A 27,868-nucleotide genomic window follows, 5' to 3' on the forward strand; every position below is an offset into this window, starting at 1 on the left:
GTTTATGTCTTCAAATAATCTTTGTGTACCCTTCTTCTATTCCTCTCTTTATGGGACTCTAATTATATATATATCAGTATGCTAGATGATGTCCCACAGATCTCCAAGGCTCTGTTCATTTTTATTTTTTTTAAGATTTTATTTATTTATTTGAGAGAGAGTGAGCGAGAGAGAACAGAGCGGGGAGGGGCCGAGGGAGAAGGAGAAGCAGACTCCACTGCTGAACAGGGAGCCCGATGCGCGGCTTGATCCCAGGACCCCAGTATCATGACCTGAGCCGAAGGCAGACGCTTAACAGACTGAGCCACACAGGCACCCCTGTTCATTTTTCTTTATTCTTTTTTCCTTCCTGTTCCTCAGATTGGATCTATACTTACCTTGATATTGATCTAAATTATCTTAACAAACCTATTCTCAAATTCACTGATTCTTTCTTCTGCCAGCTCAAATCTGCTGCTAAACCCCTCTAGTAAATTTCTCAATTTAGTTATTATATTTTCAACTCCAGAGTTTCTATTTGGTTTGTTTGTTTGTTTTAATAATTTCTACCCCTTCTTTGATATGCTCTATTTGGTGAGACATCATTTTCGTGTTTTCCTTTAATTCTTTAGACACAGTTTAAGTTCTTGGAACAGATTTATAATAGCAGATTTAAAGTTCTTGTCTAATAAGTTCAACATCTGGATCCTTTCAAGGATAGCTTCTACTGACTACTTTTTTTCCTGTGTATAGATTATATTTTCCTTTCTCTTTGTACATCTCATAATTTTTTATTGAAAACTGGGCATTTTAGGTAATACAATGTGGCAACTCTGGAAATCAAAATGCCCCCCTCCCCAGGGACTGTTGTTACTGTTTGCTGTTATTGTTGTTGTTGCATTTGTGTCTTTAGTGACTTTCCTGAACTAGTTCTGTAAAGTCTGTAATTCCTTATAGTTTACAGCTACTAAAGTCTTTGCTCAGTTAACTCAGCGGTCAGTTCATGATTGGTCAGGGATTTCCTTAAGTGCCTTGAATAAGTGTCCCAGATATTGCCAAGGAACTCTGTGTTGAAGCCTTTCAATACTGGGGCAGGTTATAACTCTGCCTTTGCCTTCACTTCCTATTTGCACAGGGACTCAAGATTAGCCAGAGGTGAGGGACTGGGGCCTTCTCAGGTCTTTCCTAGGCATACATACAGTCCTGCCCTCGTGCAGCCTTCCAGATCCACAGCAATCTGTCAGAGCTCTTCAAAGCCCCCTGATGCACGTCCTTCTTCACGTCTTCCTTTTAAGATTTTGGCCAGACTCCTGTTTGCCCCCAACTATGACATTAAACAATTGTCACTATTTTCCACAACACACTGGGACAGGGCTTTCCCACTGAACAAAGTCAAATAATGTTAAGTTCTGCAAACGGGGCTTTTCCAGAAAGCTGCAAGACTGGCCAAACAGCAACAGTGCTCTAAGAACAGGACTTTTTGAGGGGCTCCAAACCTGATCTGTCCTCTCCAGTGGCTACAAGGCTGCTGGCTTTCGCAGCTACATGGTTGTGAAGCTGATTATTTTCAATGCCACTACAAATCATGGGAGAGGAGAATGGGAGCAGGTCAAGTTGGAGGTTCAACAGTTTTGTTGAGCAAATCCTCCTGAGATTGTTTTAACCTTTAGTTAATTCCCAGAGCTCTGACAAAGTTGATTTTGACCATTTTTACCACTGTTTCCAGTGCTTGTATGGAGGGGTGGATTTATGGAGGTTCTCATTCCACCCCTCTGAGTAAATGGCAATTCTGCTATAGATTCAAAGCCACTACAGATAAAAGAATACTTTACCATTCATGTCCCGTCAATTCTGATTTCAGTATCTCCAAAATCCACCCCTTTCCATTCCTACTCCCTTGATTCAGGCCCTCACTATCTCCTAGACCAAAGCAATTAATCTTTCCCTGACTTTCCTGTCTCTAAGTCTAGTCTAAAATCCATCCTCTGTACTCAAAATTACTGTTCCACTAATAAAAAATAAGTTGCATGGTGTCATTTTCCTTCTTAAAATACATCAGTGGATCACATCTTACCGAGGAGGTTCCCCATGATCTGGTTTCGGACTGTCTCTCCTATCTTGTTCTACTGCCACAACCCCACCACCCGCTAGACACTACTCATACACAGACAACTCTGTGTGTCCTGCTGCCACTCATGCCTCTCTTCAGTGTGATGCATGGTGTTCCCCACTTTCCTGGATCATCTTCTTACACCATGAGCTTAGCAAGACCTGACCCAAGTATTACCTCTGTATTACCATGCCTGATCACTCTCTCCTAAGCTATCATCACTCATTTTCACTATCCATCTCACACCACTTAACTCTATGCATTCAAAGGGCTTGAGCAACTGTGAGGACAGAGACCATGTCTTATTATTCCCAGTGTTTAGTATGTAAAAACAAACAACAACAACAACAAAAGCCACAGTCTTTATAATGCTCTACAAAGGTCACCTGTCTCCCCACCTCCATTACCACTCTGACCTAACCTCCTCTCCCTTCCTCTTGGCTTGCTCTATTGCAGCCACATAGGCCTCCTGTTTCTTCCATACACTGGTCATCTTCCCCCCATGAAAGCCTTTGTACTTGTTGTTCCCTCTGTCCAACATGTTCTCCCCACTAATTTCTATATGGCCCAGTGCCTTTAGGTCTTGTTCACCTGTTACCTTCATAGCAAGACCAATCCTGGTCACCCTATTTGGAGTTGAAAACCCCACAGCCCCATATTCCCCACCACCTTCTCTCCTTAATTTCTATTGTACTTATTGTCTTCCAACATAAGATATAATTTTCTTTTTATTTTCCATCTCCATCTACCAGAATGTAAGTAAGCTCCATGTGAGCAGGCAGTGTTGTATGTTTTATTCACTGGTATAGCCTCAGAACCCAGGACAGTCCTTGGAATTTAGTAAGCACTCAGTAGATGTTCAGTGAGGAAAGAATGCCTAGCATATAGTATGTGTTAATAACAGCATACATCTGAGTACTTATAATGTGCTAAACTGTCCCAAGGGCTTTTACGCAACTGAGCTAAGAAACAACTAACATTGGGGGGGGGGTGCCTGGGTGGCAGAATCGGTTAAGCATCCGGCTCTTGGGGGCGCCTGGGTGGCTCAGTTGGTTAAGCGACTGCCTTCAGCTCAGGTCATGATCCTGGAGTCCCACATCAGGCTCCCTGCTCAGCGGGGAGCCTGCTTCTCCCTCTAACCCTCCCCCCTCTCGTGTACTCTCTCTCTCTCATTCTCGCTCTCTCAAATAAATAAATAAATCTTTAAAAAAAAAAAAAAAGCACCCGACTCTTGGTTTCAGGTCAGGATCTCAGGGTCATGAGCTCAGAAGGGAGTCTGCTTGAGATTCTCTCTCCCTCTCCCTCTGCCCCTCTCGCTCACTCACATTCTGTCTCTCTCACTCTCTAAAATAAATAAATATATAGATAGATATAGATAAAATGAAAAAAAGAAAGGAAGGAAGGAAGGAAGGAAAAAGAAAGAAAGAAAGAAAGAAAGAGAGAGAGAGAGAGAAGGAAGGAAGGAAGGAAGGACGGAAGGAAGGAAAGAAAGAAAGAAAGGGGAGAGAGAGAGAGAGAAAGAAAGAAAGAAGAAAGAAAGAGAGAGAAAGGAAGGAAGGAAGGAAGGAAGGAAAGAAGAAAGAAAGAAAGAAAGAAAGAAAGAAAGAAAGAAAGAAAGAAAGAAAGAAAGAAAGAAAGAAAGAAAGAAAGAAAGAAAGAAAGAAAGAGAAGAAAGAAAGAAAGAAAGAAAGAAAGAAAGAAAGAAAGAAAGAAAGAAAGAGAACGAACACTGATTAAGGACTAAGATTGCCACCAACACAGGTGATGTTTTTGTCTCCAAAAGAAAACTCTCCTTCCAGGTCCTCCCTCACCTCCATCCTATCAGCAAGTCTTCTCCATTTCTCCTCCAAAGGAAATGTTCTATTCTTACTCTCTCCATTGCCACCATCTTGTCTGGACTCTCACAACTTTCACCTTCCTCTCCTAGCCTCCTCCAACCTATTTTCCACACACAAGTCAGGGTACTCTTTTAAATATAATTAGCCTAGTTATTTACGTGATTTTCTTCAGCAGCTTCTGACATACCTAAGAGAAACTCAAACTCAGTGCCGGGGCCTTCAAAGCCCAGTATGTTCTGGCCTCCACAGAGCAGTCTGCTTTCATTTCTGCTATTCTGCCTCTCATTCACTATACTCTAGATGCACTGGTCTTTCAGGTCCTGAAGCAGCCCTTCTGCCCTCAGGAGGCTGGTCCCAGGTCAATTTCAGGACCCAACTCACATGTTGCTTCTTCAGAGAGACCTTCTAGGAACACTCTACCTAAGTATTCTCTCTCTTAGGCTCCACCATGATGAAGTATACTCTAAAAACTATTTCTATTTTTAAAGTTTGAGTTCAGAGTTTAAAGTAACTCTTTGGAAAATTTAAGTATCCAAACTCCTCTGGATTGAGTCATCACTACCAATAAGATAATCTACTGACTTCACCACAAAGAGAAATTTCCATTTACTATATTCCATTACCAGGAAGAAACTGCCTCATTAACACAGATCATGTCTATGGAACAAAATCCTATTAGATGCCTGTCTCCCTTGCTTTGATTTCTGGGTCTCAGAGCACCACAAACTAAACTGCATATACTGTATCATTCTGTTTAATGGAGAACAAGATCCTCCCTGCTTGCCTGCTTCAGGTAAGAACTAGAAAAATGCCACAGAATCACACAGTCTCTTTAAATTCCACTTAGAGGGGCGCCTAGGTGGCTCAGTCTGTTAAGCATCTGCCTTCAGCTCAGGCCATGATCCTAGAGTTCTGGGATCAGGCTCCCCACTCAGCAGGGTAGTCGGCTTCTCCCTCTGCCTGTTTGTGTTCTTTCTCACTTGCTCGCTCTCAAATAAATCAATAAAAATCTTATAAATAAATAAATAAATTCCACTTAGAAACACATGCCACGGACGCCTGGATGGCTCAGTGGGTTAAGTGTCTGCCTTGGGCTCAGGTCATCATCCCAGGGTCCTGGGACTGAGCCCCCCATCGGGCTCCCTGCTCAGCAGGGAGCCTGCTTCCCCCCTCCCTCTGCTGCTCCCACTGCTTGTGCTCTCCCACTCTTGTTCTCTCTCAAATAAATAAAATCTTTAAAAAAAAAAAAAAAAGGACATGCCAAACAAGCTTTACAGTAAGAACTATCTTCTAAAATTAGGTTTTTTTAAGACTTTTTATTTATTTGATAGAGAGAACGAGAGAGCGAGCACAAGCAGGGGGAGCAGCAGGCAGAGGAAGAGGAGAAGCAGGCTCCCCACTGAGCAGAAAGCCTGATGCGGGACTCGACCCCAGGACCCTGGGATCACGACCCAAGCCAAAGGCAGACCCTTAGCTGACTGAGCCACCCAGGCGCCCCTAAAATTAGATTTAATAATAAAAGGTATTATACTTCATTTGAGAATTAGAAAGTAAATATACTAAAGTCAAATTATTATTTCCCAAGGTGTGGTTAATCCAAAGTATAAAAAAACAGCCATAAAGGTCATGAAGGTCCATGTGTATAATATATAGAATTAGGGGGTGCCTGGTTGGCTCAGTCAGTTAAGCATTCAACTCTTGATCTCAGCTCAGGTCTCGATCTCAGAGTCGTGAGTTCAAGCCCCATGTTGGGCTCCACACTGGGCATGAAGCCTACTTAAAAAAAATAATATACACCCACCCACCCACATACACACACACACAGAGAGATATATATAAAATTAGTCCAAAACTTACTTAAAAGAAACAGACTGTATGATAAGAGCAGTCACCACAATTTTGGATGCTGGAAAGAGATGATCAAGTGGTAAATACCCAGGCTAACAGAGCAAGTTGGAACCCAGCTGCCTGCAAGAGGGAGAACTAGTAAAAAACAAACCTTCCCAGAGAACCTGAAAAGGCTTAGGAATTGGAAAACTCAGGAGGTGGACATCAGGAGGAGGGCTAAGTCTCCAGCAGACCCTGCAGCCTGGCAACCCACCCCCCCAATCCCAGCAGAAAACTAGAGGTTTCCTCCCTGGAAAAGCAGGAACACAGAAGCTCTAGCCCTGGTGACACCAAGAATACTGGATTAAGGTGCCACACTAGGAAAAGCACAACTGAGTGACAGACTGATGGTGAAACACCGCCTCCCAGAATAATGGCAGATGGGCTTACAATACCCACCTACTTCACCAAGCAAGAGATGAGACTGAAGGGTCATTCTGGAAGAGACAACTGACACATAGGTTCCCCCAATGACAGAGACCCCTCATCCATCACCATGCAGGGAGGCCTCCCACCGAAGCTCTGACCATGCTGGCCAATGCTGGTACATGTGAGTGGAGAGACTCCAACCACCAGGCATCTGGGAAGGTCTCACAGCATGAGCCAGAAACCAAAACAAACCTACAGAAAAGGAAATCAGAGCAAAGAGGCTATAAAGAAGAGGAAACTCCAAAGCAATGCATATTCTTACATAGAGAAAATACAGCTTTAAGAACCACATACCACCAAAAAAGGAGCACTCAGACAATAAGAAAGCCCTCAAATTATAAAAGTACTAGCAGAGGGGCGCCTGGGTGGCTCAATCGCTAAGCGTCTGCCTTCGGCTCAGGTCATGATCCCGGGGTCCTGGGATCGAGCCCCACGTCGGGCTCCCTGCTCCGCAGGAAGCCTGCTTCTCCCTCTCCCACTCCCCCTGCTTGTGTTCCCTCTCTCACTGTATCTCTCTCAGTCAAATAAATAAATAAAATCTTTAAAAAAAATAAAAAATAAAAATAATAAAAATAAAAGTACTAGCAGAAATTTTTAAAAAGGTCCAAAAAAAGGACTAAAGGACAAAGTTGAAAGTCTCAGAAAATAAAACACCACAATGATAAAGAAATGGAAGATGAGAGATAAAAAGATAAGAAAACGTAAGCCAAGAGGTCCAAATTTCACCTATTAGAGGACCATTCAAAAAGGAGAAAGTGAAAGGAAATTATCAAAGAAATAAAACAAGAACACTTCCCCAAACCGAAAGGACATGAGTTTCCAGATTGAAAAAGGTCACCACAGGCCACACCCCTGGCACAGCATCTTAAAATTGCAGACCACTAGAAACTAAGAATACAGCCATGCCTTCAAAATTGAGGAAAAGTTAGTTTCAGCTGGAATTCTACCAGAGCCAAATTCTCAATTAAGTACAAAGGTAAAAAATACAAAAGAATTTTACTTGCTATACACTCTTATCGAGCACAAGCGAGCACAAGCCCAGAGCGAGGACTCCAAAGAACAGAGGTCCAGCCAGAGACAAGACCCTCAGGACTATGGTGAAGGGAAGTCCCAGGAGGGCAGCATGAGCAAAAATAACCTGTCCAGACGCCAGCAGAACTGATCACTCCACGAAGGACATGCCCAATATGGAAAGAAGGGGCTGAGAGACACCTGCTGTGTCCAACCACCTGAAGGGGGATTTACAGTCATGTCCAGAAGCTTAGGGCTGAAAGGCAAAAGGTGCATTAAAAAGTTCAAAAGTACAGGGTGCTGGGCCAGCTCAGTCGGTGGAGCACGTGACTCCTGATCTCGGGGTCGTGAGTTCAAGCCCCACATGGGGTGTAGAGACTACTTAAAAATAAAACCTTTTAAAAAAAGTAAAAGTACAAAAGTACAAAGGCAATCATTAACACCAAAGAACTACTGAGGTGCCTGGGTGGCTCCGTCAGTGAAGCATCTGCCTTCAGCTCAGGTCATGATCTCAGGGTCCTGGAATTGAGCCCCATGTCGGGCTCCCTGCTCAGTGGGGAACCTGGTTCTCCCTCTCCCCCTGCTGCTCCCCTCCTGCTCATGCTCACACTCTCTCTCTAATAAATAAATAAAATCTTTTTTTAAAAAACTTTTTTTTTTTAAAGATTTTATTTATTTATTAGAGAGAGAGAATGAGAGATAGAGAGCACGAGAGGGAAGAGTGTCAGAGGGAGAAGCAGACTCCCCGCTGAGCAGGGAGCCTGATGTGGGACTCGATCCCGGGACTCCAGGATCATGACCTGAGCCGAAGGCAGTCGTTTAACCAACTGAGCCACCCAGGCGCCCCCGTAAAAAACTATTTTTTAAAAAGAACTATTATTCTCACCTGGGAATATTTTCAGATATTCTTTCAAATATTTAATCATTAATTATAATTAATTATATTAATTATATTTATATGTTAATTACATAATTATAATTATATTAATTAATGCTATACATTAATTAAATAAAATATCATGGCACATTAGAGAATGAGAGAAGGAAAGCTCAGGTAAATTAAATCCTCATCTTCCACAGTAAGAAGTCAATAAATCATAACTAATCACCCATAAATGGTATAACATGTGATTTAGTAATTACTTTTTATTTTAAAAACAAGTATTAGAAAAAATGGCTGTAAAATGAAAATAATTGAGGTTTAGGAATGGGGAGATGAGGCAGACGTCAAGTATTTTATAATTAACTTCTTAAACTACATTCTTGATTTTAACTTTTTTGTAACTTTGTAAAACATTTAGGACAAGATTAGACAAGAAAATAACAAAAGTGCACACAACTGGGAAGACTTGCCCAATTACTTCCTATGACACTACCTCTTTCCCTGCCATGCTAGGATCACCACCGTTGGTGATGAATGTCCGTGCACATGACCCCCACACAACCCTCTGGCCTTGACCTCAGCTCCTCGCATGATCTGGTCCCCACCACAGCCACCCCTCCAACAGTCACCCTCCTATGCACGCTCCACTGCAGGCGTCCTACCAGCCCCAACCTTTCAGCCCGATCAGGTAAGCCAACTCTTCTGACACCCAGGAGCCACCCTGACCCCAGGACCTATGATTTCTTTCTCTTTCCCTCTCTCTGTCCCCCTGGCCCATCCTCAGCTCCTCTCAGCCAGCTTTAATCCCATCACTAAGTCCTGAACCTGCTTCTCCGTCTGTGCCCTTGCCTGGCAAAAGCCCTCCCTGCTGAATCCAATTCTTGGCCAACCGGCACCACACACAGCCTGGAGAGCTGAGTGTGCCTGGTGAAACCACACACCCAATCACTGGGCTGGCCTTGCACGTGGAGCAAGCCCCTTCTCTGCTCACCACCAACCCCCCCACCCCCGCACTGGCTCCACCCATCGCTCGGGGTGAAAGGCAGAGCTCTCGGAAGAGCCTACAGGATTCCCATCATCTCCCTTGCACCTTGCACCCAACTCCATGTCCCGGCTCTCTCCCCAATTCTTAGTCCAGCCACCCTGTCCACGAGCACTGCAGGGTATGCCTGACCCCCAGCTGCACTATCGAAACCGCAATTCCCTATTCCTGCTTTGTTTCCCCTTGATGTAGTATGCAACGCACTCTATATTAGACTTATGTCTACCTCACTAGAATGTAAGCCACATGAGGATATTCTTGTCTATTTTGCTCACTGTGCAAAATTGGCACTGAGTGAACTGATGAACAAATGAATTAAACCATGGGAAGCCTGCTTCTCCCTCTCCCACTCACCCTGCTTGTGTTCCCTCTCTCACTGTCTCTCTCTTTCAAATAAATAAATAAAATCTTTAAAAAAAAAAATGAATTAGGGGCGCCTGGGTGGCTCAGTCGGTTAAGCGACTGCCTTCGGCTCAGGTCATGATCCTGGAGTCCCGGGATCGAGTCCCGCATTGGGCTCCCTGCTCGGCGGGGAGTCTGCTTCTCCCTCTGACCCTCCCCCCTCTCATGTGCTCTCTCTCTCTCTCTCTCTCTCTCTCATTCTCGCTCTCTCAAATAAATAAAAATCTTAAAAAAAAAAATGAATTAAACTTAAAAAAAATCTTTTTTGACCCCACTGTGGTAAGCAGAATACCACCTCTACCCCACCACTCCATCGTGCAAAGATGCCCACACCCTAATACTAGGACCTTGTAGGATATCTTCCATGGCAAAAGGAACCCTGCAGATGTAATTAAGATAGGGGATATATCCTGGATCATGCAGATGGGCCCAATCTAATCACATGAGCCCTTAAAAGCAGAGAACTCTTTCTGCCTAGAGGCAAGAGATGAGCTAAGAAGTCGGAGAGATCCTATTCTGAGAGGGATCCATATTTTGAGAGGGATTCGTATTTTGAGAGGGATTCACTGGAGGGGCCTCATGGGAGGCTTGAGGAGGAATGTGGGCAGGCTCTAGGAGGTGAGCCAACAAAGAAAGGGGACCTCAGCCCCACGCTACAAGCACTGATTGGAAGCAGCGTCACCACCAGAGTCTCCAGAAGGGACACCTTGATTTCAACCCTGTGAGACTCTAGGCAGAGGACCCTGCTGAGCCAGGCCGTTGCATGGCTTCTGTCTACAAACACGAGAGAGCGCAGGAGTGCCGGTCTAGGCTGCTAAACCTGTGTTAACTTGTCACAGCAGCAAGAGAAAGCTAACATGCTCTCTGCATCCTGCAGTCACACTCTCCTTTCCCTCCTCTTTACAGAGGGTAAAGTCCTTGAGGGTTGACACTCACGTTTCCCAATTAGTCTCCCTTAAACTACCACAAGGTTCACTTCTGCTCAGCCCACTCAAGTGACCCACCAGACTACTTCCCCCACACTGCCCTGTGCTCTTCCCACCTGGACATGTCTCTCCCTGACTGCTTCAGGTCTGCATGCCTGGAGCTCCAGCCATCTTCCTAGAGAGCTGGGCCAGCACTGTGCTTGGGGGAGAAGACCTGGAGCCAGGTAGCCTGAGTCTGAATCCCCGTTTTCCTACTTCATAAGCAGTCACGTGGCCTTAGGCTCAGGGCCTCAGGTTCCTCATCTCTGAAACAGGGAGGACCAGAGTACCTACTGTAAAGGATTATCCTGACAATCAGACATGTAAATGAAGGCAGCGGGCTTGGAAGCACGGCAAGCACACAGTAGAGCTACAGGAGTAAGAGCTATGTTCTGATGATTTCCACTCACTCCCTCGGTGCGCTCCCAGTCTCACAGCTTTAAACAAAACCTACAACGAATGCCCCTGTATTTTTACCTCTAGCTCAGACCTCTTCTCTGAATTCCAGTCTCGGATATCCAACTGCAGATTCAACGTCTCTCCCCAAAACCTAATGGTGATAAACAGGGACATGATTTACATTCCCACCTCAGGCAACTAAAAACCTAGACAAAACAACAGTTTTCAGAAACTGGATAACAGACTATGGACAAGAGTGCTCACTGAGAGAAAATAAACAAGATGAGTCTTACCACTGCTCCAGCTTACTGCTTGGGGAGGGGACCCCACACAGAGCCCTAAGGTCTCCCTGAAGTGAGGAGACAGACTAAGGAGGCTAGAATGCGCGGGGCAGAACCCTGGAATAGAGGGCGCCTGGGTGGCTCAGTTGGTTAAGCGATTGCCTTCGGCTCAGGTCATGATCCTGGAGTCCCGGGATCGAGTCCCACATCGGGCTCCTTGCTCAGCAGGGAGTCTGCTTCTCCCTCTGACCCTCCTCCCTCTCGTGCTCTCTATCTCTCATTCTCTCTCTCTCAAATAAATAAATAAAATCTTTAAAAAAAAAAAAAAGAACCCTGGAATAGAGCCTGCGGCAGGGAGAGCAGAGTGCCAGAGTGCTGCAGAGGGGTCCTGGCGTCTTGCTCTCATTACTGATCTGCCCAAGCAAGACAGGAAGCTGCTGAGGCTGTGAAAGAGCCACTGGAAAGAAGCCAGAGGGTAAACCATGGAAGGTAGCACAGGGCCAGCAAGCCAGAGGGAAACCTCATAAAACACAGGGCATGGAGCAGAGTTCTGAGAAGGAGCACTACCCCTCAAGAGTAGGGTGAAATCAGCACCAGACTAAAGGCTGCTCTGGGTCCTCCTTTTAGAATCAAACGGTTTCCAGGTAGCTCAGCTTCATCAAGAAAAAAGTTCAAGGATATTTAAAGAAACACAACAATAATCAGGACTAACAAGGTGAAATTCACGATGTCCGGCATCCAGTAAAAAATTACAGATATGCAGGGCGCCTGGGTGGCGCAGTCAGTTAAGCAACTGAATCTTGGTTTCGGCTCAGGTCATGATCTCAGCATCTCGAGATGGAACCCCGCATGGAGATGGAACCCCGCATCGGACTGCAGGCTCAGCAGGCATTCTGCTTAGGATTCTCTCTCCCTCTCCCTCTGCCCCTCCCCACTCACACGCTCTCAAAATTTAGATTTTGACAGAGAGAGAGCACAAGCAGGGGGAAGGATAGAGGGAGAGGGAGAAGCAGGCTCCCCACTGAGCAGGGAGTCCAACACGGGATTCGATCCCAGGACCCCGGGATCATGACCTGAGCCCAAGGCAGACGCTTAACCGACTGAGCCACCCAGGTGCCCCAATAAATAAATCTTTAAAAAAAATACACCTTCTCCAGGCTACCTGACATGACCACATCCTTTGACATTGAGAACCCTCCCTACTCTGTTCCTCTTCCCTACTTTTTGTCCACAACAGATCAACAAAAAGATGAATGGATGGAGATAGATACATGTTTTTCTCATTTATTTTGTCTGCCTACTCTCACAAGAATTTAAGTCCTTTTTTTTTCTTTTTAAGATGTTATTTATTTGACAGAGAGAGACACAGTGAGAGAGGGAACACAAGCAGGGGGAGTGGGAGAGGGAGAAGCAGGCTTCCCAGCGGAGCAGCGAGCCCGATGCGGGGCTTGATCCCAGGACCCCGGGATCATGACCTGAGCCGAAGGCAGACGCTTAACAACTGAGCCACCCAGGTGTCCCAAGAATTTAAGTTCTGAAAGTACAGGAATTTTGTCCATTTGGTTAACCACTGAATCCCCAGTGCCTAGAACAGAAAAATGCCTGGCACATAGCAGGCCCTCAATAGATTTCTCAAATGAACGAACAAATGAATTGTACAATTACATCAGAAAACAGAATCCAGGGGTGCCTGGGTGGCTCAGTCGTTAAGCGAATGCCTTCGGCTCAGGTCATGATCCCAGGGTCCTGGGATCGAGCCCAGCAAGGAGCCTGCTTCTCCCTCTCCCACTCCCCCTGCTTGTGTTCCCTCTCTCGCTGTGTCTCTCTCTGTCAAATAAATAAATAAAATCTTTAAATAAATAAATAAATAAAAATCTTTTAAAAAAAGGGAAACAGAATCCAGAAAATTAAATAAATTTTGAAATATATACCTTCAAAATACACTTCACTCTTGCGGTTGCACCAAAAGTATGGCAAAACAATAAGAACACTGTATGAAGAACTTCGTTTTCTTGACTACTTAAACAGATTTAAATTACATCTATAGCAAATGCTGCACTAGAGAATATCCATCAGACATCAGCACCCAACAGAAGAGCATCTCCTGTCCCTCTATGACCAGCATCTGTGCAAGGGGTCCACACCTCCATCCCGTGGATGACAATCTCAAAAAGGCCAGGCCTCAGGAACTGAACTTGGCACAAACAGACCCTCAGACAATCACCTTCCCACCTCCCTCTTCCTCCACATTCTCAGCATTTGGGAAAGCTAGATGTACTACGTTATGGAAGGACAACTCTAATTGTGGTTAAATAATAAGGCAACAAGAGTTTTAAAAAGATAATTACATGAACAGAAGCTACAAGCCAATTAAAAGAAATAACTGAGATTGTGAGGAATGTGTCCTATGGAAGAAAGGCCTACTGAAGACTTATGGATGGACGCATGTTTCCACCACATCCCCCGGCACAGTCCAGCATGAACTCAATCACAGAGGACTCTGATTCTCATAGGCACAACAAGGTTCAAACTCAGGTTCTGACCTGGTTGTGTTGTACGTGACATTAAAAAAAACGGGGGGGAGGGCGCCTGGGTGGCTCAGTCGGTGAAGCGTCTGCCTTCGGCTCAGGTCATGATCCTGGAGTCCCGGGGTCTAGCCCTGCTTCTCCCTCTCCTTCTGCTCCTCCCCCTGCTCGTGTGTGCGCTCGCTCTCTCTCTCATTCACTCTCCCTCTCGAATAAATAAAATCTTAAAAAAAAAAAAAGCACAGAACTGTATTTTTCAGTAGCAATAAATGCAATCCAAAACTGGGGCGCCTGGGTGGCTCAGTTGGTTAAGCATCTGCCTTTGGCTCAGATCGTGATCTCAGGGTCCTGGGATCGAGCCCCACATCGGACTCTCTGCTCAGTGGGGAGCCTGCTTCTCCCTCTGCCTGCTGCTCCCCCTGCTTGTGCTCGCACTCAATCTTTCTGTCAAATAAATGAGTAAAATCTTAAAAAAAAAAAAGTGTTCCAAAATACTCATTTTCCTGCTATATTTTTTCTATCAGTTGAATAGTCTTCTAAAACAGCATCAGTTGAGTATCCTTTCTCAATACTTTTTAAACTGTATTAGAAACATGTAATTGCTCTCTCGAACACATCACATGAAGGCAGGCTGGCCACAAAAAAAGCAAAATGCAAATCCCAATACAGCACTGCCTGCCCTAAGGAGCTCCAAGTGCTTTAGGTACACGAAATAACTACTCCTCATTACACTCCTGAGTTGCCACCAGAAGGGATTTTAAAGGCAAGGAAAACGGGTGCCTGGGTGGCTCAGATGGTTAAGCATCTGCCTTCGGCTCAGGTCATGATCCCAGACTCCTGGGATCGGGTCCCGCGTCAGGATCCCTGCTCCTTGGGAGCCTGCTTCTCCCTCTGCCTCTCTCTCTGTCTCTCATGAATAAATAAATAAAATCTTTAAAAAAAAAAAAAAGGCAAGGAAAACACCTTAGGATGCACAACAAAAACCAGGCAACACAACTTGGATGCTGATATCCACACTTTTAGCTGTACAGACAACAAATCCTGGGGCACATGATAAGGTAAATGGGAAACATCCCGAATACAAGGGATATACAAAAGCACCACAGCTTTCAGTGGGTTCAAATTTGGGGCAAAAAGGAAGACTCCAGGGTGCCTGGGTGGCTCAGTCAGTTAAGCATCTGCCTTCGGCTCAGGTCATGATCCCGGGGTCCTGCGATCGAGCCCCACATCGGGCTCCCTCCTCAGAGGGAAGCCTGCTTCTCCCTCTCCCACTCCCCCTGCTTGTGTTCCTTCTCTCGCTGTCTCTCTCTCTGTCAAATAAATAAATAAGGGCACCTGGGTGGCTCAGTCGGTTAAGCGACTGCCTTCGACTCGGGTCATGATCCTGGAGTCCCGGGATCGAGTCCCGCATCGGGCTCCCTGCTCGGTGGGGAGTCTGCTTCTCCTCTGACCCTCCCCGCCTCATGTGCTCTCTCTCTCTCTCAAATAAATAAATAAAACCTTTAAAAAATAAAAAATAATAAATAATAATAATAAATAAATAAATAAATAAAATCTTTAAAAATAAATAAATAAAATAAAATTTTACAAAAGGAAGACTCCAGACTCTACAGAGCCACAATTTGCAAAGGTGAGAAAGAAAAGGAAACAGGATCAGGATCTGACCCAAACCACCAGGCAGAAATGTTTGTTTCCCTAAATGAACATATCCAGCAGAGTCATTCACTCAAGGCCCCGTTTCCTGAGGCAGCAGGAAGCTGAGGGAGCTATTCAGGGCCAGAACCTGGCAAAGGGAGTGGGTCTCAGCCTCACTGCAAAGACCTTCCTCTCCTTGTGGGGCACGTGACTGCCCTCTCCAACCTGTTGCACCCCCACTAACAGAGATACAAACTCCAAGGGCCAGCCCACAGGCCCCATCCCCCCGCCTGATGTGCCTCCCACCTGCCCACCTGGGGGCTCCCACCCCCCACAGAATTTTCCTAACTCCGCTTCCCACACTCTCGTTATTAGACGATTGTGGGCCACAGTCCTAACCCTCTTTGCCAGTAACAGTGAAGGAAAAAGAATGAAGAGCTGGCAGGAAGTGATGTGTGAAGGCAGGCAGGAGCCAGAATGTCACCACAGATTTAAACTGCATCCTACGAGCAGTCACAACCCTTTGGGCGAGGCTAGGACTCTCGTCTCCCTTTCTGGCACTGGGTACCCATGCATCTCACCGTCCCCACACTCTTCTTGGTCTCCTTCCCAACTCAGTCACCAGGGCACTATTCTAAAAACAAGGCCACTTCCTCCTTGCCTGCTATTTATCCCATGCACCGTGGTTAAACCCTTTTGGGCCTCTCCACCACAGAGTGCAAGAGCTAATCTTATCGCTCAGCCTCAGCTCCCACCTCTCTGTGGTAACTCCCACTTGAACCTATCTGCCCTGAACTTCTAAGCAAATGGCACATACAACTTTTCATGAAATTTTAACCATGTCAACAAAAGTCAGTTATTTTGAAAAAGGACACTGCCAGAATCAGTAAATGCAGTTTTATAATCTAAATCTTAGACATCACAAGACCTAGTGAAAACTGTTCATCTCTATTTGCTTAAGAGCATCATTCATGGATGCCTGGGTGGCTCAGTCGTTAAGCGTCTGCCTTCGGCTCAGGTCATGGTCCCAGGGTCCTGGGATCGAGTCCCGCATCGGGCTCCCTGCTCCATAGGAAGCCTGCTTCTCCCTCTCCCACTCCCCCTGCTTGTGTTCCCTCTCTCGCTGTCTGTCAACTAAATAAATAAAATCTTTAAAAAAAAAAAAAAGTACCTTTCATTTTGTTAAGGTGAAGGCAAAATTATTTAATCTACTTTATACTGCTCTGGAAAATGACAGAAACCATCAACTTTCTAACTCTCAAACTTGTGGTTTTTTTTTTTTAAGATTTTATTTATTTATTTATTTGTAAGAGAGAGAGATCATGCAAGCAGGGGGAGCAGCAGAGGGAGAGGGAGAAGCAGACTCCCCGCTGAGCTAGGAGCCCAACGTGGGACTCGATCCCAGGACCCTGAGATCATGACCTCAGCCAAAGGCAGAGGCTCAACCGACTGAGCCACCCAGGCGTCCCATCAAACCTGTGGTGTCAATATCAAACCCCTGTGCTGACCAAAATGAAAGAGGACAGCAGGGGTGCCATTCCTATGTATCTATCCAACATTCATTTCATCACACTGGATCCAGGGAGGGAATGGACCAGACACACCTTAACAAAAAAAGAATATTCAGTAAGGTCAAGGGTAAATATGAAACATTCCAAAGTCTGACTTAGAACTACCTTTTGTAGATGCCTGAGCACCTGGTGTTCCTCTAGTATTCCGTCTGCCCTCTAGGACCTCCCTACCTTGCTTTCAGGGCAAGGACTCATCTTGTCCACCTGACAACTGCTTATTCCCCTTATTCTGCATTCAAGAGTCCTGAATACAGGTGGTGCTCAATAAAGATAAATGCACTGGTGAGAACTCATCCCCCCATTTGTCTGCAAACTCTTCAGGGGGACAGGGACCACATGTTCTATTTCTGTGAACCCCACAAATTTCACATAACAGGCGCAGATGCCATCCCTTACCTAAAACCTGAGGCCCAATGTGTCCCAGAATCCAGAACTGCTCAAGACTTCAGGATGCAGCACAGCACACGGTCATTGTGTCCTGGAAGCACACACTTGCGAACACTCACGAAGGAGGGAGACCACACAGAGCTTCGAGGCTGTGCTTTTGCCAAATGAGTTCACCGAAGACTTACAAAAAAGACTTCGTTTTGGGAGTCTTATAAGCTTTGAAATTTGAGCTAAGGGAAGATAGTCTCAGGCCTGAGAAATTCCAAGGTGCTCAGAGCCCCGCCCACTCAGGAGCTCACACCAGAGAGCCACCTTCTCTGGGGGCACCATCACACTGGAATCCTCCCCTCTGCTCTGATTCTATTCGATTTTCTAAAAGCCAAGATAATGCTATTTAATCTCACAAAGACAGCCTTTCCAATAATTCTGCAACTACAAAATCCTGACACATATGTTGCCAAAACAACAGAGTAAAAATCATTTTAAGAGGAAAGAGAAGTAATGCTAAGTATCTGGCATGAGAATATACTTATCACCAGGACATTTCAACTTGTCATAAAAGAAACAGAGGGATACCCCCCCTCTTCAGAGGAGCCAGAAGGGAAACAGGGAAGAATACATAAGGATTTCCTCGAAGCAGTAATCACCAACCTTGGCAGAAAAATTCAACCTGGATCAAAGACTTCCTTCCTTCTCCAGCATGGCGGTTCGTCCCTCCTTATACTCTCTGTCACACACTTCCTAAATCCGCTTCTAAAGAATATAAATTATGCAGAAGAGTGCAAAAGAAAATATGCAAGAAGAGCATTCTTTTTCAAAGAGTCAGCATTTTTTAAATGTCCAGGCAAGACTAAAATGAACCTTAATTTTTTTAAGAACTTTAAAAGTTAAAAAGCAGACTGACAAACTCTGATTCTGATCTTATCACTCAGGAAAATCAAGTACCAACTTTATGTTTAATTTCCTACGCTGATGCTTAAGCTGAATTAAAATTTTATGTTGGTTCTCCACATCCAATTTATGACTCATAACAAATGGAATTTTATGAACAAATAAGTGTTTTAAACTTTAGTCATGCTAAAATATAATTCAAAGGGATGCCCAATTTCAACAAAGTTAACAAAACAGAAAGGACAAAGTTTTGTGACCAACACAATGAAGAGAGCACTGATACTTACTCTACTAGTTTATCACCGCACCTGCAGCAAAACTGAATGCTTTCTCCAAGAACATGGGAAATTTGGTTTTTGCCAAATAGCTAATTACATCTGTCCACTTGTTTCCCTACATTTAAGTGAGTGCCTGGAAGGATTAAATAAAATGCCTCCAAGCATGATGGAAGTGTCCTAACCCATCTGCACAGCCCCAGCCCCTGCCACCTCGTGCACGGAGGAATAAATGGCAATTTCCTGCCCATTGGCAACATGACTGGTCTCTCAAGAATGAAGACCTATCACTTCTCTTTCATAGCAGTCTTGATTATTTTGCAGTCAATTCCGAGTCTGACATTTTCACCAGTGTTTTATATTCTCAACACTTTTGTAGTGTTGACATGTCAATGGCAATGAATAAAGACGTGCATTAATTAAGTTATATATGACTGTCTGCCAATAAAGCACACGTGTAAAAGTAAACAAAAGTTCCAAAATAACTGAACAGCAAATACTATTATTTTCCCAATTTCAGCAGTTCTTTCATTTTCCTTAAACTCATCACTTGAGGGGCGCCTGGGTGCCTCAGTCGGTTGAGGGCCAGACTCTTGGTTTCGGCTCAGGTCATGATCTCAGGGTCGTGAGAACGAGCCCCATGTTGGGGCACGGCGCGGGGTGTGGAGCCTGCTTGAGATTCTCTCTCTCCCTCTCCCCTCCGCCCTTCCTGCTTGTGTGTGCGCGCGCATGCACACAAGCACGTGTGCATGCTCTCTCTCTCAAATAAATAAATCTTTAAAAAAAAAATCCATCACTTGGATATGATAACCATCAATGCAACAGCCTGGATGGACCTCAAGGGGATTGTGCCGAGTGAGAAACGACAATCTCAACATACTGTACAATCGCATTCACACAACACCCTTGAGATGTTATGTAGAGACAGAGGACAGACTAGTAACTGGGGGTGGGAAGGTGGGCTATATGGGGTAACACAAGGGGGCTTTGTGACGATGGAACAGCTTTATATCTTGATTAATGTGGGGGTTACACGAAGCTACATGTGATAGAAGTACAAAGACCTGCACACACGCACACACACCAGTGTTAGGTAAAACTGATAAAATGTGAATACGCCCTGTGGAATGTACCAACATCAGTTTCCTGGTGTTGAAACTGTACTGTTATGCAAGAAATCCCCCTTTGAAGAGATGTGGTGAAGGGTGCCGGGACCTCCCTGTCCATTTCTCTGCAACTTCTTACGAATCTACATATCAAAACAAAGATTATTTAAAAATTGGGACTAAATAAAAGGATTAGGATTCTTTTAAATACCAATTTAAAAAAATAAAGAAACAGTTCATTAGCTCCCACACACTGAACTCACATTAGCCAAATTCAGTGGCCCTGGGTTGAAGTTAATCAAAAAGGATCAAGTTAATTTTATGAGGCACTGAATTAGTTTGCTACCTGAGCCACAAAAGCTACAGGCTTGGGGAAGACCGCATGTCAGGAGCACCTTTTCAAATCCTGGAGCATATTCACTGTTGCCTATGCTAAGAGGAGCAATGTTCCCAGCCAGGCATCTGAAGTGAACAACTTACATGAGGTGCAAAGAGATGCAGAGCCCACTCCTGAAGGCCTTAAAGAGGGAAATTTAAAAAATTAGTTCAAAAGGTAAAAGAGAGCTGTAATTTTAGAGTTGAAACAGACTTTAGTGATAGTCTAGTTCGAAACCCACCCCTCTCCATCAGCTGAGAAACCTGAAGCTCAGTGGCCACTGGCTTTGGGTCGTGAAGCAGGTGAGAGGTAGTCAGGGTCCGGGCCCTTGCCAGCTTGGTGCCCTCTCTGCACAGAGCCTAGCTACATCCGCCACACTCACAACAAGAAACTAAGCACACAGAATCAGAAGTCGGCAGCGAAAAGGGGACGCAGAGACCCCTCTCCCTGCCCCACAGGGGTTAAGATCAGACCGGCTCTGGCCAGGGTTAGCTTTCCAACCCCATCTGCAGCCACCGGCCCACGCGTGCTTAGAACATTGATTCCCTGCTGCTCCATGCACATCTTGGCTCCCTACCTGCAGTGCCCTTTAGACAAAATCATCTTCTATCAAGTCCTCTCTAGCTCACTCATCTACTCATTTACTGGGCACATGTCTCATGCCAGATGCTGTGCAAGCAGTGGACGAGTGACATGACAAACAGAACAGTTGTGGTGCCCACCTCACAGGGCTTACAGTGCAGTGAGGGCACAGCGCCACACACCAGCGACACCACTCTGCAGGAAAAGCGCAGCATGATGACTGACAAAGGTAAGGGCACAGCGAGGTCAGAAAGGTGTTTCTGAGGAAGGGGCCATAATAAACAGAGACCTGCGCCCAAGAAGGACGAGGCACCCCTTCCTCCTTAAGCTCCTTCGGGAAGGAGACCGGTCTTTTTCGTTGGTCTATACCAGTGGCCCTCAACCAGAGAAAACTTTGCCCCATAGGGCAATGTCTGGACATATTTTTTGGTTGTCACAACGGAGGCATCTCGTTGCAGAGGCCAGGGATGCTGCTATCCACCACCACTGGACAGCTCTGCACAACAAATGGTTGGCCCCACTCTCAACAGTGTGGGGGTGGAGAAAGCCTGCTCTACAGTCAGTCAACAAGTATCTGCCGAGTCCTCAGTATGTGGCAGGCACCTACCTTCCACTCGAATGCAGACCTAGCACAGGACACATGTCTAATATGCAGGTGACTGGCTGTCCAAGAAAATGGGTTTCGATCTCGGTGTCTTTCTTGCCCACCGCATTTTTTTCTTCCAAAAAGGAAGGACTGACATCACTCCTAATTTAAGGCTGCTAACCCTTTGGCCAAGGGCTCCCCTGCAGTACTAGCACACAAACACTTAGCATTACAAGATGCATTCTGATTATGAGCGCTACTGACTTGGAGATCACATTAAACAGCAAAGGAAGGAAAAGAAAAAGAATACTGCCTACTTGTAAAAGCTCCGATATGAGAGAGTGTTACCACATGGATCTCTGGGTTTCTCGCACAGGAAGGAGAGGGACAGAAGATCTAAGCTTCCACAGTCTGGGGGGGAGCCAGGCTGGCATCCGGGTCCTCCAGTCTAAGGAGGTGAGGGGCTCAGGGGGAGGCTCAACACAAGAGCATCTACCAGCAGGTGAAGTTACATTCTTCAAAATATACATTAAACCTAAGGTAATAAAAATCAGTCAGCTACCTGGTGGATAACAAAAAATAAATAAAACGCACCAGATGGGAAACTGGTTTTATGTTCAATTTCTTCAATAAAATAAAAAGGACGTTCTCTGAACACTGTAGTTTCTCTACAGACCAAGCCAGATTTATTGGTGGACCCTCGCTGCCCCCACCAGCCTCCTGGCCTGATTCCCTTCTGGTGTGGATTTTTTCCACTGTGAGGAGACACGCGTGTCCCTGAGAACGCACAGAGCAGTCACCCCAAAGCCATCCCACCCTCCACCGCCCCAGTGTCTGGATTCCCTCGGGAAATGAGTCATTTTAATCAGGGCGTAATAAGCCGCCAGAACCCGGGCAGAGCTCTTCCCACTCCCAAAGTGAAGATCCATGCTATTTTGGAAAACGCTGGGTTAAATGCTCCATTACTAGAAAGACGAGCAATGTGCTCGCGATGACATCATGCTGGGGGGGGTCTTCGCCGGAACCCGGTCGACGATGCCACAGCCCCCTACGCGGGTGGAGAACACCGCCCGCCCTGCACCCTGCACCCCGCGACCCCTGTCCCACCGCTCCCTGACCCGCAGGCCCCAGTCAGAGCCCCCGACCCTGCCTCCCAGAAGCCTGCGCCCTCCTCCCCCGCCCTGGAGGTCCCTCGCACCCCCGACCTGCGCCCCCTGACCCCTGCCCTCTGGGTCCGCACCCAGACCCCCGCCCCGCACCCCCGCACCCCAAAGCTACGCCCCCGGACCCCCGCCCTCTAGGTCCCCAACCGGGACCCTCGCAGCCCCTGCCTCGCGCCTGAACCCCCGCCCTCCGGGTCCGCACCCGGACCCCGCCCCGCACCCGCGCCCCCGGACCCCCGCCCTCCGGGTCTGCACCCGGGACCCCGCCCCGCACCCGCGCACCCGCGCCCCCGGACCCCCGCCCTCTGGGTCCGCACCCGGACCCCTGCCGCGCACCGCGCCCCCGGACCCCCGCCCTCCGGGTCTGCACCCGGGACCCCGCCCCGCACCCGCGCACCGCGGGCCCGCGCCCGGACCCCCGCCCTCTGGGTCCGCACCCGGACCCCTGCCGCGCACCGCGCCCCCGGACCCCCGCCCTCCGGGTCCGCACCCGGGACCCCGCCGCCCGCCGCGCCCCCGGACCCCCGCCCTCCGGGTCTGCACCCGGGACCCCGCCCCGCACCCGCGCACCGCGGGCCCGCGCCCCCGGACCCCCGCCCTCCGGGCCGCACCCGGACCCCGCTCCGCCCCGCGCCCCCGGACCCCCGCCCTCCGGGTCCGCACCCGGGACCCCGCTCCGCCCCGCGCCCCTGGACCCCCGCCCTCCGGGTCCGCACCCGGGACCCCGCTCCCCCCGCACCCCCCCTGGCCCCCCCCCCCCCACCCCCCCCCCCCCGACCCCACCCCCGCCCTCCGGGCCGCACCCGGGACCCCGCTCCGCCCCGCGCCCCCGGACCCCCGCCGCGCACCGCCGCCCCTCGCAGGCCGGGTCCCGCGCCGCGGCCACTCACAGTTGCGGATGTCGGAGATGAAGACCGCCAGACCCCGCATCCCGTCCCCCTTCGACACAGCTGGCATCTTCGTGCCCCAGGGAGCGGCTGGGCTGGCGGGCCCGGAGGAGGAGCGGGGAGCGGGGAGCGGGGAGCGGGTCGCTGCCGCCTCTGGAGCCGCCTCAGCCGGAGCCGCCTCAGGCTCAGAGCGCCGCTCTCAGGGCCGCCGCCGCGCGCGCGCGCACGCACACACGCTCGCTGTCGCGAGCACGCGCACGCTCGCTCGCGCTGCGGCCGGCGGGCGGCGCGGGGACGAGCACGTCGAGCGCGTGGGCATAAAAGCAGACGCGGGAACGCCCCCGGCAGGCCGACGCGCGTGCACGGGCGCTCTGCGAGCCCTGGGTTCGTGTCTCCGGACTCCCCAGACGACCCCCGCACGACGCTGCGCAGCCGCGCCCTCCACGGCTTTGACCCAGCCCAGGTTCTGGGGTAGCTTGCTGCCCACCGTAGGGGCCCCTGAGGGCCTGCTGCACATCACCCGCCTTCCAGAGCCACCAAGCCCCTTCCTTAACAAAAGGGGGCACTGAGGCGTGAAGAGCAAGGACTGTCACCCCCACCTCATGACCCCACCGGCTGACTACAGGGCCCAGTCTACACTTGGATCCCTCAATGCCCAACCAGGGCCCTTTGCCGTTCTGCCCCCACCCACCTCTGCATCCTCCCCAGCGGTGAAAGGGCAGGAATGCCCCTATGGGTCAGCCTCCACGGTGCACAGCAGAGGCCTCTCCCCACCCCAGGGAGTCTGTTCTGAGAGCAGGTGGCCCTGCTGAGCTCGCCTTTGTGGAGCCAGATGGCTTTGAAAAGGAAGCTTCCTCCTTATGGGGAGATGGGGGTTATCTTCCCCCGCCCGCCCCCCGGCCCCGCCTCCAGGTACTAGCCCAGACCCACAAAAGAGACCTCTGTCCCACCCTGGCTCACTTCCTCAGGTCCCAGTGAGAGGTCAGGCCAGGCTGGACCCTGGCCAGGAGGAGGAAGGGGCGGGCCCCTCCCACAGACCAGGCACCCCACCCAGGCTCCGGGCCTCCAAGACCTCCTGGGGAAAACCGGAGCTAGGGAGACCGGAATCCCTATACGGCAGCAATTTCACCATCTTCCCAGACCCTCCGAAGAGCTGGGCCAGCAGAGGGCTTCCTGGAGAAGGGGAGATCCCCAGAGAACACATCCCCACACCTGGAGATAACCCTCCCACGGCCAAGCCAGGGGACTCGGACCAAGCAGACCCTGACCCGCCCCCAGCAGCCACTCACAGAACAGGACAATGCCCAAAGGCTGCAGGGCCCATGTGGGGCACAGACAGAGTGGCAGCTCAGCCGAAGTGGAGGGCTTCTCTGAGGAGGGGCTTGGAGCTGGACAGACATCCCACCCCCCTTTCAGTGCTGATTCTGGGCCTCCCAAGCCTCCTGGCATTTCCCAAAGTATATGTGTGTTTAGGGAGGGGGTCCCAGAGCCTGATGAGACACACAGGCAGCCATGAGAAAGACCCCACACTTCCTCCCAGCTCCCACACCTTGCCAGACACACAAGCCCTCAGGTCATTATTATGATCAGACCTCGGGCCTGAGTCCACTCAGCCCTCCCTAACCACGGTCACTCCTCAGCAAGGCCTGAGTCCACTCAGCCCTCCCTAACCACGGTCACTCCTCAGCAAGGGACATTTTATGAGTATGAAGTGACTTGGAAACAGTTTCATTTCTTAGGTTGTGTGAATTGGACATCTGTCACATTTTAACCACTTGCCACAACTGTGTTTCTAGGGGCAAGGGTGGAGCTGAAAGTCTCTTTCCAGCATCCGTGGCTACTGGGAAAGAGCTGGGGAGCCCAGAGTCTGCAGCATGGCCACGGTGTCTGGGGGCATCCTGCACCATTAGCTGGCTATTCCCACACCTGAGCCTGCCCAGCCCTCCGGTCACTTTTGCAAGTGATGCTTCCCATAATCCCTGGAGTGGGTTGCAGACAATGACCCTTAGAGAAAATTGGGGTTGGTGGCCTGGTCCAGATGTGGCTAGAGGCCCTGATCAGGGTGCAGGGACAGGGATGTGGCACTCCTGGGCACCTGGTCACAGGAATGACATGCTTGGGGAAGGCCAGGCTCTTAGAAGCAAGCATGTCCCCTGCCATGGACAACAGCTGAGCATGAGGAATTCAAGAACTCTGGAGGGACTGGTGTTTTGAATGAAACAGACCAACTAGAGAAGGGAAGTAATGGACTCAAACTCCTGACTGCTCTTCTTGGGGCAGCAGGAAGCTGCCTGTGACCAGGGAGCTCGTTTTTTATAGCCATCAGACTGAGCCCAAAACCACATGGCTGGATTTGGGTTGTGGCAAAACAACCAAAGAAGTTGAATCTACAACCTCCCCAAATTTGTGGGAACGCTGGAGTGCTGGGGTGGCACGTGTAGGATCCAGAGAACTGGACCGGAGTAAACGGCATAAGCTGGGGACCCCTTCCCCTCCTTGCCAAAAGCCCCTCTGCCAGCCTCCATGGCCCCTCTCCCCACATTGGATGAAGCTGTCCCCGCCCTTGAAGATGCTGTAATGACATCCCTTGAAGGAGTTACTTTGTAAGAGAAAAGTCTGTTTCCCTCAAAGCCCCCTGGCCCAGCCCCACCCCTGAAACCTGGGAGAGTCGGGTCCCCAACATAAAGCTGCACTGCAATGGGGAAGGCTTCGCCACCAGGAGAATGGAGACCCACAGGAAGTTAGGTTTATGCCAGCAGAACTCTGAACGTGTGTGGGATGAATTCTGAGAGAGTGGACCTGTCCCACGGGGCACCCAGCTATCTGGGTCAGCTGAGCCAGCGTGAACAACCAACAGCCTGAAAGCTGGACTCCTGGGGCCCATGTTAAAACAGGGTTGAGATGCCAGAAATTCCAGGATATGATGCAGAGAAAGGAATTCAGAGATTTCTTCTCTCCCAGTTCTAGAAGCTAGAAGTCAAGGTGTGAGCAGGGCTGGTGCCTCCTGAGGCTATGGATGAGGATCAGGCCCAGGCCCCTCTCAGCTCGGAGGTGGCTGTCTTCTCCCTGTGGCTCCTCACGAGGCCTTCCCTCTGTGCTCCTCTCTCTCTCTCTCTCTGTCCAAATTTCCCCTTTTCATAAGGACACCAGTCACACTGGATAAAGGGTCTGCCCTACACCAGTATGAACTCAATTAATTACATCTGCAGTGACCCAAGGTCACATTCTGAGGGACTCCAACGTATGAACTTTTAGGAGACATGGTACACCCCATAACATTGGTAATGTGAGCACATGTGGGGACAGGATTTTGAGTCTGTGCCCCCTTCTCTATCCTGGCTACTTAGAACATGGTTTTGATCGCTGGAGCTCCATCTCAGACGGTGGCAATAGTCCCTCCACTCACCACTGCACCAGCCTGCAAACCTCCCATGTTTACACTACAGCTACTGAGACTGGGGGCTCTGTTGCATTCCGCCCGATCAAGATCCTAGTTAACACCTCTTCTCACACCTGAGGGCTTGGTGTCCTTGAAGTTTCTGGGGCTATGGGGGCCTGAGGCATGTCAAGGTGCCTTTATTTTAGAGAGAGAGAGAGAGCATGCACAAGCAGGAGGGGCAGGGAGAGGGAGAGAGAATTTCAAGCAGCCCCCCCCACCCCGTTGAGCGCAGAGCCTGACACGAGGCTCGATCTCACGACCCTGAGATCATGACCTGAGCTGAAACCAAGAGTTGGATGCCCAACCAACTGAGCCACCCAGGCGTCCCCACCCTGTGACTTTAAAGGCCAGACCAACCATGCCAGCAGCCAGCCAGCAGTCCATCACCTCATGGCATTGGGTGTTGTGTGGCAAGGGCGTCCATCCAGGCCAATATTCACCCAGCAAGTATGAGCTGATGGAATATATGTCCATGTTAAGATCGGCCTGGGAAAAACGGTGTCAGGAAAGAAAACATGCCCCCCAACATCAGTTCAGGCCTCCCTGCACTACCGCATCACGGTCCTGGGGCAGTCGTAACACGTGACCACAAACCGGAGGCTTAAAAACAGGAAAAATCGATTCTCTCCCAGTTGTAGAAGCCAGAAGTTGAAGATGAAGGGGTCAGCAGAGGGTTTCCCAGGATGGTCTGGGGGAGATTCTGTCCTCGCCTCTCTTCTAGATGTTGGTGGCTGCCAGCATCCTTGGCTCAGGGCTCTGTAACCCCATTCTGTGCCTCTGTCATCTTGAGGTCTCCTCCCCTGTGTCTGTGTGTCTCAAATCTCCCTCTTTCCTTTTATGAGCATTCCCATCATTGGATTTGGGGCTCACCCTAAATCCAAGATGATCTCATCCCAAGATCCTTAATCACATCTGCAGAGACCCTATTTCCAAACAAGGTCACCTTCACAGGTGCTGGGCTTTGGGACATGGACAACCTTCTGGGGTCCACCATTTGCCCCACTACACCACCAAGAAATTCTGCCCATTGGGTCTCATCACACACATCCTGCCTCTTCCTTTGGTACAGGGGTATTTTAAGGTTGGCTGTGGGATGATGAGAAGCACTGATACCACGAAGCACACAGCCCTATGCAGGGCCACCTGCCCACCGCAGACACCTGCCTTGGGGCCTCTCACTGCACACCTACACACCAGATGGCACATGATACCCAGGTCA

At 48.9% G+C, this 27,868-nt stretch overlaps 1 protein-coding gene across 1 annotated transcript in view; it reads right to left on the reverse strand.

Annotated features, from left to right (window-relative positions):
* AP2A2 (adaptor related protein complex 2 subunit alpha 2) overlaps window positions 1-23,426 on the reverse strand; it is an 86,720-nt gene extending 63,294 nt beyond the window's left edge. The window contains 1 exon segment of the mRNA XM_035722866.1: window positions 23,214-23,426. Within this exon segment, the coding sequence (XP_035578759.1) occupies window positions 23,214-23,280 (67 nt within the window). The 5' untranslated portion in view covers window positions 23,281-23,426.
* Window positions 23,427-27,868: the final 4,442 nt, after the last annotated feature.

Source organism: Zalophus californianus, chromosome 11 (assembly GCF_009762305.2).
Source record: "Zalophus californianus isolate mZalCal1 chromosome 11, mZalCal1.pri.v2, whole genome shotgun sequence".
In the NCBI taxonomy this organism is placed as follows: Eukaryota; Metazoa; Chordata; class Mammalia; order Carnivora; family Otariidae; genus Zalophus; species Zalophus californianus.